At 40.6% G+C, this 18,786-nt stretch overlaps 1 protein-coding gene across 1 annotated transcript in view; it reads right to left on the bottom strand.

Moving 5' to 3' along the window:
- LOC149154492 (uncharacterized) overlaps positions 1 to 18,786 on the bottom strand; it is a 342,939-nt gene that overhangs the window by 158,330 nt on the left and 165,823 nt on the right. The window contains exon 6 of the mRNA XM_089438702.1: positions 2,025 to 2,107. Within this exon, the coding sequence (XP_089294828.1) occupies positions 2,025 to 2,107 (83 nt within the window). The remainder of the gene's footprint in view (positions 1 to 2,024; positions 2,108 to 18,786) is intronic.

Here is an 18,786-nt window from a genome sequence, read left to right as displayed (position 1 = left end):
AATGTTGACTAATATCCCTAGACAATCGAGGTAGAGGCAAAGGCTAGACAAGAGGAGAAGAATCTAGATTCTAGATGGTTGATGCATCTAAATGGTTGATGCTCGAATAATTAATCATTAATGTACAATGGATGCTATATCTATCTTGATTTATGCAAAAATATGCATGTTTTCATGTCTTTTACAACTAATTTGGTATTTGGGATGTTTGTTTCTAGTATAAATGCAAAAAAATAAATATATATATATATATAGCAGACGCTTCACTTCCTGGATTTTTGGAAAATGACGCTTCCGCATCCCCGCTTCCAAAAAACGTCCTCGCTTCGTGCAACATTGGTCTTCTTGTCTTGGCTTGTCTTCATTATTTATTGTACATGTTCTTTCTTCAGTTACTGTCTACATGATAATGTTTCACATGATTTTTGATGGTTTAATAATTAGGCTTATAAGAGAATTGAAGCAACTGTCCTAAGCAAAGAATATGTTATCCTAAAAATTAACAAACCAACTATAGGACAATACAATAAGAGAGACAATAATGATGTGCCGCCAAACCAAATATTTAAGAGACACAATAGGGAGATCTATCCCACCCCTCGGGGACCATAAAAATAAGTAATTCTACAAGAGCAGGAATTAGTCCACCCCCTTTATTTAATAAATTTGAAATCTTCATATTGTGGGTGTCTATTTATTACATGCAAAAGGCTTCCACCATTGGAATGTAACATTTTGTCACATAGACTAGTTGGTCTCATGGACTTCAATAAAAAGTCAAACTCTCTTTCTCATGCATTAAAAGCCAACCTAGTGGGCTTAGGTGGCCTACCCTCAGAGAGAAGGTCAAATCTAGATGATTTTCCTAAAAATTCTTTTAACTACACATTGGTTTTGCCTCCTTACATTCCATTTATTTTTCTATATTGGAACATTGCATCCAATGTAAGCCTTCTATCCCATATGCAAGTGGGCCTCGTGGACATTTTAATAAAATTCATATCATATCATATCTCTCTCTCTCAAGAAGGGGGGAATATTAGCGAACAACCAGTTGGCAGTTACCACTCAAATAGGGTTAGGTAAGGTATAAGAAATAAACAAGAGATACTCAAGGATGATGCATCTTAGAGATAAGTTACTAAAGGCCAATCCAACAAGGCTATGAAATCTAGCTATAGAAAGAAGAAGGTCAAATCAAGATGAATAGTCCAAAACTCTTTGTGACACATTATGGATCTTTCCCACTCAAATAGGGTTAGGTAAGGTATAAGAAATAAACAAGAGATACTCAAGGATGATGCATCTTAGAGTTAAGTTACTAAAGGCCAATCCAACAAGGCTATGAAATCTAGCTATAGAAAGAAGAAGGTCAAATCAAGATGAATAGTCCAAAACTCTTTGTGACACATTATGGATCTCTCCTTCTTACATTTTCCTTTATATTTTTGAATAATGTATTGAATGTAAACCTTTCCTTACCTTCAATGTATTTTTAGTCTTACTTGAAAAGAAACAATCTTCCAAGCTAAGTAACTTGGAATAGGGAAATGGACATATTTTCTGAAACAGGCATAAGTTTTCAAAACATATCACTGAAAATTTGAGAAATCGGGAAAACAATGATATTTAATCTCTCTCTCTCTCTCTCTCTCTAATACAATGAAAATTTTATTTTCACGTAGGACTAAAATACATTGAAGGTAAGGCTGTAATACTTCCATTTTAAGCATGTTAACCAATATATTGGTAATCATGTACACACATGTAAGTAATGATGTGCTCATCTTAGCATCAAAGAACTAGAAAGGTTTCATATGCCAACTACAGCATATTTTGCTTTAATAAATGAATATGGATCCCCAAATATGAAAAAAATGTTTTTACAATGAGACAACTTTCAAGCAAAAATACCTGCATAGAATGATCTAAGATATCTTAACACACAAGTTAAAAGGTAGATGTAATTTTTTAAAATGCTTCGTAGGAGGCAAAGCATAGTCAACATATATATATTTGGATACACTTGACAAGCACCTATTACAGCTCCAAATGTTCCTAGCATGGCCATGAGCTCAATTCGGTCAACTTTTTTAACAAAAAATTCCTGCACAAAAAAACAAAGAAATAACATTTAGTGTCTCAACTTATGACATTAATTTTCGAAAGTTATAGGGTTCAATGCATGCCTATATTCTTCTACAATGGGTCAATACATTAATCTGGACAAAAGCTATCAGATGCGAAAGAGATTTTCAACATTGTAAGAAAGACAAATGGGATTACTATGTTATGCAACAAACACCAAATAGCATAAAAATAAAAGGAAAAGTAATTCCACACCTTGAGAATGAGATAGAAGAATAATTGAGATACCTCTTCAAGGGGGTGACCTCGTTTTCCAAAATAATAAATGCACAAGATGAGATGATCTCTAAAACTAGAGGTCTCCTTGGTATATATAGGAAACGAAGGCTATCGTTACCCATCGTATTTGACATGAATGGTAAACATGAGCTTGGGAAAATTGATGCAATCATTCTATTCCAAAGGTTGCAATGTTGGTGGAGGTTGCTTCAGGGATATATCTTTTCCTTCACAAATCTTCATCATGTGGGTAACATCCTAGTCACCTTTACCTAGTGTTGCAAGCTTAACATCTAATATGGTGATGCATTTACCTAGTTCCATTGATATTCATGTCATTTCCATAGTTATAAAGGCAAGGCTAAGGTGAGGAGAGCACACACAACAACAGCACAAGATTGAGAGCAGCTTCTCAGTGAGCATGCATTGGGTCCAAGAGAGTGTAGAGAGGTTGGAGATCCAGAATTGCGAGAGAGAGCAGATCTTCCAGATCAGATCTAGAGTTTTGTAATCTATATTTTCTCAATTGGGCCATTATCCCAAGATGAGAACCCAAGTAAGTTTTGTGATTAATTTATTAATGAAGAACTGTCGATCAGGAAGAAATTTGTTTGTATCTCGTTGTGATTCAGATAGAGTAATTTTGCTTTCGCTATATTTTTTGTGTTAGGAATCTGGCCATGTATTTGTTTAGTTAATAATGGCTACGAACCAAATATTGGGTGTTGTGTACGGTAAACTTCTAACATGGTATTAGAGCCCCAACTCTGAATTGATCTCAAAATCGCAGGTTTCAGGTTTGTATCGGATCGTCGAAGCCAGGTTGGCTAGTGTCATATGGATCGGAATTTTTTAAGGCTGAAATGCTTCTTTTTTTCATGCCAAGGAATATTTTTATGGGCAAAATTTTCTTTTTTAAGGGCAAAAAAACATAAGGGGTTGTTTTTTAAGAGAAATAAATAAATAAAATGAGATGACATGGGTGGCCGATAGCCCAGCCAACCGACCAACTGTAGCAGCGGCACCAAGGTGACAGTGTGGGTTGCCGAGTACGACTAAGTGTTAGTTTTTGTAGCATCGGATGGTGTTCTAGTCTCGAAACTTTGTGGAGAGGCTAAAACACAGGAGTTCTCCAAAACCCAAAAATCGTTTTTGGAAATTCCACCTAGAGAAGGCTCAATTAAACTGATTGGCCATAATTAAAAATTTCCTAAGTCTAACTTAGGAAAAATGGTTAATTAATAGTAATTAATTGTTAATTAATTAATTAATTGAGTCCCAACTGAAGATTATAAGAAGAGGTCGACAGGTAGATGGAGAACACACTAGTGCAGATACTCGGTTGCCTAGGCTATTCGATTTTCCAGGGCAGATACTCAGTTGCCTAGGCTATTCTATTTTGCAGTGCAAGTGATTCAGCATGAGAAGTTGAGCCAATGGATGAGTAGCAGGTGGATGAGGGGCAACATAGCAGTGTTCCGAAGGAGTTTCCAGTTCCAAAAAGTCAAAAAGGGGAGGCCACAATTTATCTCCAGGAGGCTGCGCAAGGGCAGCGCAGAGCCTCAATTAAGCAGTTTGATTTGGCTGAGGAGACGCTTGTTTTCAGTTCCAGAGGTCGAGAAGATTTTCCAGAGAGTCGGAGAGACAATTTCCCAGCCAGCAGCAAGCAAGACAGCTTGATTTGCAGGAGTTTCGAGTTGAGCGCTAGAGGGTCTGCACAAAAGTGACGCAGGGCCTACGTAGAGCAGGGTGGACGACTTGCTTTTCAAAGGCAGTCAGGTGTCGGGATTGTTTGGAGAGGGTAAAATCCCACAATATATTTTTGCCAGTATTTCTCTTGGACAGAATCGCCAGTTTGGCGACATTTTATTGTACTCATAATTCTACTACTGCATAATAATAAAAACCCTCACTGTTGCACCGATTTTCCCACATTGGGTTTTTCCGGGGACATTTGACCAAAAATAATTGTCAATTTTCATGTGTTTGTGCTAACGTTTCTCAGTTTCCAGTATTTTTATTTCCACAACATTTATCTTATGTTGTGAAGAAATTGCAGTGTGATTAATTCGATATTAATCAGAAAATTAATAAACTAAACAATCAGTTAGGAGAATTAATACCAATGGCTACATTTCAAGGAATTTTCACACTGAGCAAGGATAGACGGCCAACAAAAACCACAAAGGATAAAGTAGATTTGAGGCACGCCAATGGTACCCACAGGTTGCACAAAGACGAGCCAACATAAGGTCGAGCCACCAGATCGCCGCAAAGCTCAAGTTGAGTTGTGGAAGGCAACAATCCAGCAAGGCCCAAGAGAAAGTGTGGTCAAGGCAGAAGGCTGACAATGAACCAGATCGCGGCAACTGCAGAGCCACCATTAGGGTGTGCATAGGTCAGAGAGTGGTCAGTGACTGAGTAAAGGTAGATCACGGGGATCGCAATTGTCAGGCCACATGAACACTGGATCGGGTCGATACTAGGAAATAGGGCTGAAAGTTGGAACGGGCAGTGGACAGTGATTCGAGTTGCTCATAGGTCGACGATCAATAACTGACCAACACGAGAGTCGAACACGTGATCAGGTTTGATAGTTGAACAGGTGACGACAACATTGTGTCGTAGAGCAGCGAAAGAAATCGTGCAACGACTCAACCCGTGATTTGCTCGACTTGGCTTGAAGAGGTAGTGGAAATTTTGTGGTGAAGAAGCGGTTTTTGTGGGTTTATTGAGAGTCTCTGGCTAATTTTACAGAATTTTATGGGCAATATTCAAGCTTGAAATCCTTATTCTTATAGCTTGGTGTGTTGTTGATTAGCTAGTAAATTTGCATCACTTTGTGGGTTCAGTTTTGGCTTGGAGTTGGGCCAAACCCTTTCAGGGTATTTTTGGGTATGAGGAGTGGAGTCTGTGGCTGCAATTTGAGGGTGATCCGGGCATTCTTCAGAGAAAAATCCTCAGTCCCATTGTAGCAGCAGCAACAATAATTTCCTGGGTAGTGCGCAACACCAATTTGGGCCAGTATTTCCTCCAGATCATAGTTAAATCACCTGGTTTTTGCATAGCTTGCAGTAGCAAGCCCAAGTTCCATTTTCCTTACTCATTGTACTCATCATTCTCGAGATTAATAAAATGGCTCAGTGTTCTGCTTTATTTTCCTAGTGTTTTGATATGCATGTGTGGTATCTGTTTGTGGTTGTTGTTCCTTGTACATGTTTCTGTTATTTGTTGTAAGTTTTCAATTTGGAATATTACAGTGGTATCAGAGCCTTGATCTTGGCCCAGTTATGGGTAGCCAACAAGATCATGGAAGATTTGGGTATGTATGCACAATGACAGGTGAAATTGTAGACAAACCCATGGCTCAAGGGAGATTCAATATGCAAGAATTCTGGGGTGGAATTCATTGGAACGATGAGAGGTTGGCCCAATTGAGGAGGGTGATAGACTAGACCCATCCTCATCCTTACAACAAAGACACTAGAGGTGCACAAGGTGTGGGGGTGCAGCGATCTACACCATGTGGGGAAAGTCGAGCGACTGAGGGCACCAAATCTCCTCAAAAGGAGCAAGCAGGATAGGTGCAGTTAGAGGGTGAGACCAGGAGGCGCTTCTGCTGGTGGAGACATAGCTTTAGATATAAGGAGCTTGAGGAGGAGGTTGAGCATGAGGTAGAGGACACGCAGGAGTGTATGGAGCACATTGATATACCCAGTGTAGCACAGGATTCATCATTTTTGGAGACCTATTTGATAGCACTAATGACACCTTGGCGGAGACAATAGAGCATACACCCATAAAGCCATCTATTGATGAGGTGTCGTTCCTAGATGGGGTTCCAGGAGACACAGAGGTACTCGGAGCCATGACTGAGTTCCCAGATGGCAACCACCTATAGCAACATGGAGAAAACAGAGGAGTGTTTGTGACTCATGTTGAGCCCATGGTTTAGGAGGATGAGTAGTCATCTTTTGGGCCAGCTACCAATTTAGAGAAGACAGATGCACAAACCGTCAACAGAGTTGCAGTACTTCCAGACAGCAATGCTCTTTGGGCTTATATAATGGGGCTTGCAACATTGCTAGGCTACCCTTGAATAACAGAGAGGGAGATGCAAAATCACCTCAACAAATTTTATGTGTTGACCATGATGGTGAGATGAGGCGACATGAGTTGCACAAGGTGCAACAATCACAGGATGGAGGGCTTGTTCTATGTGCAGGAGTTAGTGCATTCGATCCCTCTTGGGGTTGGATGGCAAGAGATTCTGAGTAGGTACCCGGTGGAGTGGGTTGGACTCATGGATATGGTTGTAGTCCGAAGTGAAGCTTAGTGGGAGCTCTCAGACACTGAGGGTAATGGAGAAACAGGTTGGCATTGGGATCCAATTGGGGCTATGGCATTGATAAGGTAGTCGACCCAGTGACTGAGTGCATGCATTCTTTAGGGGAGTTCCATTCGACAGTAGTGGCCAGGCAGTTTGTGAGTAGACTCCATGGGTTGTTTTGGCATGTTGGTTTCGCATGGGGTAGCAGGATGATTAGCATTCTCTGGTAGGAGTTGGATGGAGGAGGTGGCATGGCTAGGCCATCGGACTGGGCATTGAATGGAGACGATGTTCTCCCATTGAGGTATTGGGCTCAAGGGTCACCGAGGATCAGCACAACAGAGATATCCCCTCTAGCAGGTGTGGAGTTAGGTCACTCAGGTCTACCAGGATGGATGAGGAGACATGACGCGTGTCATGGTGGGTTCACTAGCAGAGTGGCGAATACTTTGGCACATGCGGGATACCATATGTTATAAGGTGGTACAACAGTAGGCAGTGGTACACAAGACTGCACAGAGTTATGTCGTAGGGTCTAGTGTTATATAGAGGGATGTGGCCTAATGCATACAGACCTAATTTTAGACCATAGCATCCAGTGGTGTGTAGGGCTATGCAGCGAGAAGTAGTGACCTGTAGAGGAGTAGTGCCCTGCAGAGGAGCATGGAGATGCATGGTGTGCCATAGCATGTCAGTTTACACTGTGGAGCAAGAGGAGTGACTCGCATCACATTGAGTACCCGCGAGGAGTGTCAGGTACAATGACATAGGCAGGACATGAGACGGTACAGGATGGTACAGCAATAGTAGGGGGTATTCAGTGTTGTACAGGGGTAGGCCGCAATATACAGTGGCATGCCGAGGAGCACAGGGATGCTTGGTGGTATGCAGGGGTGTATGGTGATGCACCGCAGGGTCTTGGATTGTTGCCTCCAAGGAGACTTATGGATGGAGACACCAGGCATACCTTTGGGTGTAGTTCACCCGAGAATCGAGATCGAAAGGGACCTAGATGAGCAACACTTGATGGTATCCATGGGGACCCACATGCATGTCCCTCTTCTACATCACTTAGGCACAGGCGATTTGGTTGTTGTCCTTTGACACTTTGAGCACAAGCAGCAGGGGACGGGGAGTTCGCCCAAGATATTCGGATGACACTCAGCACACTAGGGGAGAGACTTCTCATCGGTGGCATTGGGTCAGTGCGCGAGTTGACAGCCACAGGTTGGGAGATGAGGTGATCGTCTACAGGGGTGGCATATTGTTCATCACTGAGCCTATGCTTGGGGAGTTGGTCACAACGGAGACGTGTGTCACTCTTTCCATAGGGTTGTCGGGACCATGCATGAGCAAAGGATACCGTGTATGACTGAGGCAGTTTTCCAATATGTGTTCCGGCTCCAAACATTGTATTGGCGCATTATCGAGATGGCGGATGGCAGACTCAGTGATGATGGTTGGCAGGAGCAAGGCGGATCCGCATACACGGAGTCGATTGCGAGTATCGAATACCCATCTATTGGTTGCATTCAGGGGATAACTATTTGGCACATGTCGCTTCCAACGGTCATCAGTACTACGCAATGGAAGGCACAGGGAAGTTTAGCATGCATCAGATTAGTTCATGATATATGGGGCCTATATATTGATTGCATGCAGGGACTAGGGACGAGGCATAGATGGACTCCAGCAGTTGTTAGAGTTATGCCGCAACAAGTCGAACTAGGGGATCTAGGGATTCAGTTGGTTGAGAGACCACTCCATTTTGTTAAGAGCAGGACCATAGCAGAGGATGATTTAGCTCACTTTGGGGTTGACACATGGGGGATCGTTGAGGCCTCCATTGTTTAGCGAGGCAGGATTTTCCAGTTGCAGCTCAGGATTGAAATTAGCAATGGTTGGGTAGATATTGACATCATAGAGATACCTGGGCAGGATGAGCTTGGCCTTCGACGATATTTCACCAGTGGGTTTCAGGGGAGGAGGATGCAGTGTTCACATGACAGGCAACGGGCAACCTATTAAAGTCGGAGTGGCGCAGCAACAACGTGATGGTGCTTTCCTGATATGAGCATGGGACTCGAGCATCGCAGTACTAGACAGCTCAGCGCCCTTTAGGGGTGATCTAGCTACTACAAGGGGAGATCATCCAGATCTTCCATTGGGCTTCTATGACTCGTTGATAGCATGGGGGACTTCATCAGCATGGCAGGTTGGTAACCAGGAGGATATCAGGGGAAGCTCATGTGGGAGAAACTTCCTCCCCACAGTGGTGGGGGTGTATCTTCAAGAGTTTACTCTTGGAGTGCATGAGGTGGACTACTCGGTAGGGTCGCTTCATGGGGAGTTGGACAAAGTCTTGCATTATCATGATGCTCTACTTATTGAGAGTATGCAAAAGGTTTTTGGTACCTACACCTGGCTGGATAGTGAGTGGAGCAAGGGGTGCTCCACACTGATCAGAGTAGCTTGGGATCCTAGTATCGAGGGATTCCTTTGTGACAAGATAGTGAATGGGACAGGGATGACTCAGTGGCACATTGGGGACCCTGGTATTATTTACAGTGACTGTTTGGGCCATCAAATATGGGAACACTTTTTCGGGCATTGCTTGGAGACAAGCAATTTTTCGTGGGGAGGACTATAATATCCCCAATTTTCCTAAGCCACTTAGGAAATATTACACTTTTTGACAAATTTGGAATTAGCAACAATTTTGGGTATTTTGACTTAGGAGAGGGAGAAAATCGAATTCTTAGTGGGTTGTGGGGGCCACACACAAAAGGAATATGCACTCCCTTAGGAAAACACACTTGTGGAGAGAGAAGGAAGGAGAAGGAAGGCATACTAGTGGAGAATGGGGCCCACGAGAAAAGGAAGAGGATAAGCATAAATAGAAGAGGAGGGGCCATCGTTTGGGAGTTTTTATCAATCTGAAAATTATACTACTGTTTGCTTGAGCTCTTGAGCCAAGTCAACATTGTGTTGTTGAACACACGAGGTTTCCGAGGGGAAATCTCAACTCCTTCGGTGGACTTCGAGTGCCACCCTAGAGGAGCCTTTGCTTTATTGTGGAGTTGTTCGAGAGGTAATTCTACAAGCTAATTTGTGGCATTTTATAACAGTTTGGGCGCAGAGAGGTACCACGCTTTCCCGAGGAGAACGAGCTACATAGCAGTAGCATTTCTAAGAATTTAGGAGCATATTCCCTCAGGGTTTAGCAGCATTTTTGCAGAATTTTGTCAGGTGGTTTGAGGGGCTACTTTACCGGTTGAATCCTTCTCTTCTGGGCTAGCGCAGAAGTGAATGGTTTGGGGCATGCGCAATCATTGGAGAAAGCCACTCATTGTGGAGGGTTGATCAATGATTTTGGGGTTGAGTTGGCTTAGGGACATAAGGTGGATATTGGGGGAGAATACTCAGCATTTTGGAGGCAGCAAGTAGGAGTATTTCCTGGAGGGTCGAATTAGTTAGAGGAGCATGCCACAATTGGGGGTAATTTCGAAGGTTGGAAATAGGCCTAACCCTTACTGGGTTTTTCTAGCGTTGTTGAGGAAAGGCCAAGGTTAATTAGCAGAATTTTCTGAGAACTCCAGAGGGAAAAATTCCTAGCTACGTTTAGTAGGCAACAACAGGAATTGTTGGAGAGGGCACAGTTTATTCTGAGATCATTTCCACCACTTGGGTTCGTGAGATATTTCTGGGTTTTGTTGAGCGGGTGGAGTAAAGCCTGTGGCTAATTTCTCAGAATTTTTGGAGTAGTTTGGAGGGTTAAATCAGTGGTTACTTTCTAGCGTCAGCAATAATTTTGCTGGGTGGACGCAGATTGTGTAGCAGAGCCATTTCCAGTGCTTGGTACCATCATATTCACCTAGGATCTTGCCTTGCTTGCTGTAACAAGCCCAAGTTATTTTGTTCCTACTCATTGTACTCCATCCAGTTAATATAATAAAAAGGCTTAGCGTTTTGGGTGTTATTTCTAGTGTAATCTGATTTTTCTGCATGTGTACAATTTTTATTGCATGTTTATGATTTCACTATTGTTATCACTTAATATTTCCATTAGGGATATTACATTGTGTTGGACGAGATCACTGGAATGAGGATCGAATCTGGAAGAGAAAGGAATGATGAATCTGAACTACTGTAGCACGAGTTCCCTCTCTCTTTTGACTGTCTGTAGCTGGGTTTTGGTGTTGGAATGTCATCTAGAGAGCTGGTCATTCCCTGTGTAGAAGACAACGTATTTTCCAGTAATAAAGGGTGAGCTTAATACTCTTTTAGTGGTACTTGTGGCTAGTTTAAGAGGCACAAATCTCTTTATTTAACTGAAGACTGGACTGTGTATTGAAGACAGAGAATCATTTTTTTGTTGGGTCGTATTCCCTGGCTGGTTGCGTTGTATACCTTTGTCTGCAAGTGCATGGGAGGCATTTCCTTCTTTGGCTGTGTTTTTCACATCTAAGCATTGCATTTGTTGGACTGTGGCTCACACATTCTCTGCGTTGAAATTGTTATATGTATATATTTGTGCCCAAAGACATGAGTTCTGGTTACCAGTGTTACTGCGCATGTAAATCAGTCACCCAGTGAGCTTCCTGTAGCATATGCATGCTTGTAGCAGAGGTTGTTGACTAATGATAAAGGGATCGAACTCCTGTAGCTTCTATTGCTGATATTCCTCAAAGGACTGAACACTGAAAGGGGAGATTCACTACTACATTTTATATCAGGTTCCTCTGTTGCATTTATTGCTATGTATTTTATCTGCTGAAGTGTATGTGAAGACTCTATATTTCCAACTTGTTGACAATGTACATGTTTATCAATATATGGTGTTATTTCTGAGTATTGTATGGTATATTAATTGCTGGTTGAAGTTTGGTTGTACGCTTGTCCCATTGTATGTTCTATGCCTAAGATAAACAAACCAAAAACTACACCAACAGCAGTGTTCTCTTAATGTGTTTGACGATATCTCTTATAGAAAGTATCCATTAAACTCAGGAAAAATTCAGTGAAAATTTGGGTATTTCCTAAAGGGTGTTAATTTTTGGGGCTCGATTGTTCCTTGCTATAGATAATTGCATTTTCAAAGCTTTTTATCATTTACACATTACATTCACTGCATTGCATCGTATCAGTGTTAGCAATTATCTAGAGAGAAAAATAACATCAACAATGCAGCAGAATAATAAAGAACAGTAGAAGGAAAGCATGCACAAGAGAGATAGCGGGATTTAGGTCAGAGAGCAATGCAAAACCCCACAAAGGGGAAAACCCAACCAGATTCTTCTTCTACTAGATATTCATCAATTGTTCAGCTGAGATTCAAAGTACAATAAGAATAAGATACAACAATCACATCAGGCCTCCTAGAGCCAACCCATGTCAGTACACAACTTCATTTGTGAACTAAACAAGACAAGTCCAAGAGAGCTGCTATCATATCATTGTCATAAACCAAAATTACATCTGTTGTAGAGACACTGTCACATTTGTCATCCATCATGATATCACTGTCATCAAGGATATGTTATCATTAAGGTTACTGTCACAGCCATACTGTCATGTCAATCATCAAAGGTTACTGTCATATAGAACACTGTCTCATTGTTAAAGGCAGTCATAAACTGTCACATATAACACTGTCTCAAGGTCATCGTTGTGGGCATACAACCAAGTCACAGTCATCTCGAAAATGGCATTACTTGTATCAAGGTTACTACTGTCATATTCGTGTGGAGTTCACTGTTATCCAAATATTGCCATATCTGGTCACTTCCATATATTCAGCCCTACTGTCACATGACATTAGGGCATTGATATCCAACATATTGCTAGCCTCTATCACTGTCATATATTTGTCATAGATCTTGTCCTAGTCGTGTATCAATGTCATTACCATATGTATATGCAACAGGGTTGTTATAATATCAAGGTTATTGCCATATGCCCAGATCCTTATTGCAGCGCTTATAATCATTCAATATTACCAAGAAAAAACATAATATGCTAGCCTTACCAAGGAAAGAGTCCACTGTAGACAATGCAGACGACATGAGTCACTGCATAATATAGGGCGAAGTCACTGTAATACGATGCATAGAGATAGAGTATAGTTACGCCATAATGATGCTACAACAATACGATGGATGCCACTGCAATACAACTGATGACACTGTTGATGCGGTGATCAGGAAAACTAATGCAGGTCACATTGATCCAAGCCACATTGACCCAAGCCACTAATCCATGTCACCATAGAAAATATGTGGGCCACTATCAAACAGAAATAGAGCGAGCCATAGGAATGCAACCCCGAGCCAAAGAAGATAATGCAAGTCTCTGTAATTGATAGCGAGCCACATAAAATATATCCAATCACATGGAATTGGAACCATGGATGAGACTGCGAGCCTCTAATATATACAAGCCATTGTGTGGTGGGGAGCTACAGTAAAGAGAATGAGCCACCATTACGTAATGTGATGCTAGGATATGCCATAGAAACAAACCACAAGCCAAAGTGATGAGCGATGCCATAGTGAATGTGAGTCACATTCAAAGTGACATGGTAAGAGCGAGACCCATCACATAATAAGAGTGAGTTCCATCACAAAGAATATAGTGAGCCTGCCACAAAGAATATAACCTCAAATATATATATGAACCACAGAGCCCTAGCATTTCAGAGATACATGAGTTATGTGAACTTCTGAGAATTAATGAGAGTGACAAGTGAGCCACCAAAAAAAAAACCACAGAGATGTGATCTGAATTCACACTGTTTTGGGACGAGGATTGATCTCTTTTTTATAGCTTTCCCCAAGATCACATGGATGGCAAAGGAGTGACTGGTGGAACTCCTTGGACAGAGAGAGAAGAAAAACACCTCTACACATTGGAGAGAGAGAGGCAAAGTCACCTAGACAGACCTTATGTGTTGCCCAGGCTAGCGAGACAAGGCGACATGAATTGCACAGGGCACCACATTGGCATGGTGGGCTTGTTGCATGTACAAGTGTTCTTTGTTAGTTTTTGTAGCATCGGATGTGTTCTAGCCTTGAAATTTTGTGGACAGGCTAGAATACATGAGATCTCCAAAACCCAGAAATCGTTTCTGGAAATTCCACCTAGAAACGACTTAATTAAAATAATTAATCATTTTTTTAATGTTTCCTAGCTCTAAACTTAAGAAATATGATTAATTAAAGGTATTAATTAAGTCATGGTGAGAATCTTCTAGAAGAAGACATGGATCGAGTTCTAGTTAATCTTAGCGATTGGTTTTTTTCTTGGTCGTTCATGTCTCAACGAGAGATTATAAAAAGAAATTTGATGGGGCTTGGAGAATACACACCAGCGACTACTCAATTGCCCAGGCAGATCGATTTTCTCAGTGGCTGAAGTTCAAGAAAGGAGATAGAGCCAGAGGGTGAGTTGCAAGCAATGTGGAAAAAGTCGAAGTCGGGATTAATTCGGCAAGGGTCCAAAAGTTGAAAAACTCGTTAAAGTCGGGAGTTTTTTGAAAAAGTCGGCAAAATTAAAAAAACACAAAATTATTCTTTTATTTTTTTATTTTTTTTAACATCTAGAGTCGAAGTCATAGTTTAGAGGTGTTTTCAATGTTTTACTACAATGTCATTCTTTACATGTGAATTCGATCCCTAAAAGGATGTTACACTCTTGCAGTTTGCATTCTAAGTGCATTTTATCACCAATGTTTTCCAACATTATCCACAAAAAATATGATCATAACAGTGTTGATCCTTGGGAATGTTCATCAGCTATTTACACTTCCTTGCTTGCTAGTCTGGATACTCCTTGTCGTCTTTCTCTTATGTCTCACAATCATGCTCGTCGAGGTAGGTATGCACTTCTTTTTCATAGTCTTCTCAGTTTCTTATAGCAGCCTTCTGATAGCTTAGCCTTTGGCTAATGTCTCTTCTCTGTATTTTTTTGCACATCTCATATAGATCCCTATTGTTTTGCAAACATAACATCCAGCAAGAGCAAACCAATAATAGCCGTATATGTTTCAACATTCAACAGAATATAGCAACCAAGCAATTAATTTTCTCAGTAACACCAACCAAATATAATGCTTGAAATTAAGATTCAACAACAAAACAAATTGCATAGCACAACGTTATCACCAAATTTCTAGGGCTATGTTTGAAAGATTCCACTCTCTGCTTTAAGATTAAACAGGAGAAAATTATATCATTTTCGCCTTTGCGGCCTCTTTATCCGCGGCCTGGGAGGGAGGCAGAGTTTTTGGGTCGACTCCTGATTAAATCGGGAGTATAACGATTAAATCGCGATTTTTTCCTTTCTGAAAAAGTCGCCAAAAAGTCGGGGGATTAAATCGTTTAGTTTTAAAAATTGCATTTTAAGGATTAAATCGGGATTTTTTGCAAACTTTTTCCACACTGGTTGCAAGGGAGAGATAGAGGGTATCAACACTGATCTGGGAAGTGCAGATCGAGTTCCGAAAGAGACATGATGAGGAGAGACGCAGTCCACTAGAGCTTTGCGCAGTTACTGCACAAAGGGTGACGCAGAAACCCAGCGTATGGACAAAGGGTTCATCGCAGTGCTAGGGAATCGCTTTGGAGAGTGAGAAATTTGTTACTAGATTTCTCTCAGTATTTTTCCTCTGTTTCGATGTCTGAATTCTTGTACTTGAATTCCTGCTAAAGAAATAATAAAGAAACCCTCGTTTTCTGCACCAGTTTTCCCAAGTTGGGTTTTTTCCAGGGACAATTGTCCAAAAATAACTGTGTCAATATTTTTATGTGTGCTAGAATTTCTCTAATTTTCCAGCATTTATTTTCGACAATATTTGTTTTGTGAAGGCTGCAGCGTATATATTTCAATATTTGTCATAGGAAACTGCAAACAACTTGTTTAATGAATTTAACAAATAGAAGAAATATTATCAGTTGCTATAGTAGGATTCCAAGTTTAGGAATTTTCACATGGTATCAGAACTCATCAACAACCAGAAACACATGTAACATCATAGCTCATATGGTATACGCTACTTAGATGTTTCTAACCTGCGTATGTACGCGCTTTTATCATAGTCAACCAGCGTATATGTCTGTAAATATTCATTCATGATTTGCAGCTATTCCAAACTTGAGTTATACCTAGATCATAACATTTACAGAACATTACATGCGTCAGTATACAGATCTAGAATAAGCATGATCAAACCGTATAGAGATGATTCATTCCAAGCCATTAGATCCCGATCTATCCTTAGATCTTGTTCTCCATCAACCGCTTAGATTCCTCCTTAGCTTAGATCAAGCAAAGCATCATGAACCCATAACCTGCATACTGGATCTCATACTTCATCAGATATTCAAGACTTTCTTAATGCCTTTGCCTAATGAACCTGCGTGTATACCCTACTTGGTATATAGCAAACCTACATATATACGCGACTTGGTACATAGTGAACCTGCGTATATACTCTCCTTTCTTCATTCTTTGTAGTTTGATCATCAACTCTTTGCTACTGACCTGTTGCACTATGATCTGTCATCTGTGTGAGTTGCCATCAAGGACAACACTTGTATCATAATGCCAACAATCTCCCCCTTTGGACTTGATGGCAAAGCTAACTTGTCATCTGATTCCTTTGAGTTGTCCTACATCCCATGTATTCTGTCACATCTGATATCTCTTCTGTAGATTCATCTGGTTATATATAAGTGAGTTGTTCTTCTACGAGCAGGTTGCCATCTAGTACAACACATGCATCATAATGCCAACAATCTCCCCCTTTGGACTTAATGGCAACAACACCAAATCACTCTCCCCCTTTGACATCAAGGGCAAAGGGCGGACCAAGATATTCTCTTTCCTTGATAAACATTCCGTTGTCCATACTCCCCCTGAGTACCTGCTGAAATCTCTGAATGAGCTCCCCCTTTGTATATGCCAAGGTGTACCAATCTGTCCATGCTCCCTCTGAGTACATGTTGAAGTCTCTGCTCTGCTGAAGTGTGTTGTTCATGCTCCCCCTGGCTGTAAACAAGGTCTGCACAAAGATGTTCTACAAGAACAACATGACTCTATTATAAATGACCTTCCTATCACCAAGGACTCATACATACATCCATATCCCAATCAAGTGGGGATATACAATATTGACTCGTCCACCCAACCAAGTGGGGATACACCAGATACCAAATGTTTGTACATGACTGAAATATTACATCATCCTTCCCATGCATAGTGGGGTTACAAATTACATCATATGACCAAAAGGAATTCATCAAATGACTACAATAGATAGAGACAAGCTATTACAACATGAGACTTGTTATAACCTTTACATGACATTTATAACAGAGACCAAACATTTGAGTAGATCATGATAGTCATCAGCAACTATCATACACAATGTATGATCTGCTCCATAATCATCTGACAACATCTAGACCAGCAACCTGTATATGTTCATAACCTATAACAGGTATGTCTACATCTACTCATCCTTTTGAACAGAATTCTATCATTATATAGGTAAGAACTCATCATCATCATGTCTCCAACAATGCAACTTTGAGTAATCACTCATGTATCCAGCACTATGCATCTTGAGCTCAAGATCATTTGTCAAGACTTCTTGATATCAACAACAACAGTAATCCTCATCCACATGAGCGCCAAGAACTATAGGAATCCTGCATCATAAGTGTATTATATGATCTTTATGCATATGACGATAGCAGCATATGAGTGACTCATCATCAAGTAATGAAGATGTGTATTCAAGCTTTGTACTTCTCCTTATCCTTATAAAGATCACCATGTAAGCACCATATATGCATCATCACAAATCTGATCTGAACATCAACTATGTAACCCCAAGAATCATATGAGATTTTGTCATGGACAACTCATAACCATATCATAGCAAGATATATCATTTAACCATATAAGCATCATCATCAAAGACTACTAACCATAATGCCAACAATGCATTATTAAAAGCATATGCTCCCCCTGAACCTGCGCCATCTGTTTATTGTCAGATCTGATCATGCATATATCAGCAAGAAGTATCAAGGCATTATCATCATCACGTTAGGATCAAAACACTTCTAAACATCTTACGAGTATCAAGACATTTCCACACATCATTATCAAACAGAGCAAATAATGGACTGACTCATATCAGACCCTTTTTCTTGAGTTTGTCTCACTACGTTTCCTCAAACTAACATATACGCGATTGTGCAGTGTCTAACTCGCGTATATACGCGACTTCCCTTTATGAAACTTGCGTATGAGATTTAGGACACTGAAGTTTTACACTTTTAGCTCCCCCTAAGTCTGTTATGTCTATATATTGTGCTGTGCCACATCTTTTTGACTGTACTTCCTTCTTCTTCCATATCTTCAAGTGTGATGATGTTTTCTCCTTTTGGTATGGTGCTCGTACTTTGTTCCTGCATTCCTTTGCTGTATGTCCAAGCTTGTTACATGCATAACATCTTACATGTTTCATATTGCTTCTGTAGCAATCAACAACTTTGTGACCAAACATATTGCAAGCAAAGTAATATCCCTTAAAGTGCCTGGAATGTGATGATCTTTCTGTGTGACGGTCTTGAACCATTCTTCTTTTGCATATGGTTGCAACATGTCCGAGATTATGACATACATAACATTCAACATTATACATCGGAGGAGTAAAAGATTTTCTTTGAAGAATTTCTTTCCTTGGCTGTTGATGGGGTTGTCCTCTCATCTCCTTGTTGATTATTTTAGATTTCTCATTAGAGTTCCTTGTCTTATTTTGTGAACTAGATTCACCTTCAACAGATTCATGAAAACCAAGACCAGTTTTGATAGCAGGAGACTTTTGACTACTAAGAATATCATCCAAGATCTTAGTACTATCTTGAAATCGTAAGAGCTTATCCTTTTCTTCTAAGTTATCTTTTAGAATATTTACCTCAACCTGATGTTGCTCCTCCTTTTCATGATACTGCTTCTTCATGTTTTCTTCAGCTTTTCTTCCTTCTTCCAACTGATGTCTTAGTTCAATAACTTCGTTT

This window comes from Pinus tabuliformis, chromosome 9, assembly GCF_031772625.1.
Source record: "Pinus tabuliformis cultivar Carrire ecotype Pingquan chromosome 9, CPIR1, whole genome shotgun sequence".
In the NCBI taxonomy this organism is placed as follows: domain Eukaryota; kingdom Viridiplantae; phylum Streptophyta; class Pinopsida; order Pinales; family Pinaceae; genus Pinus; species Pinus tabuliformis.
The sequence above is the reverse complement of the archived record's forward strand: the minus strand, read 5'-3'. Positions and strand labels throughout refer to the sequence as shown.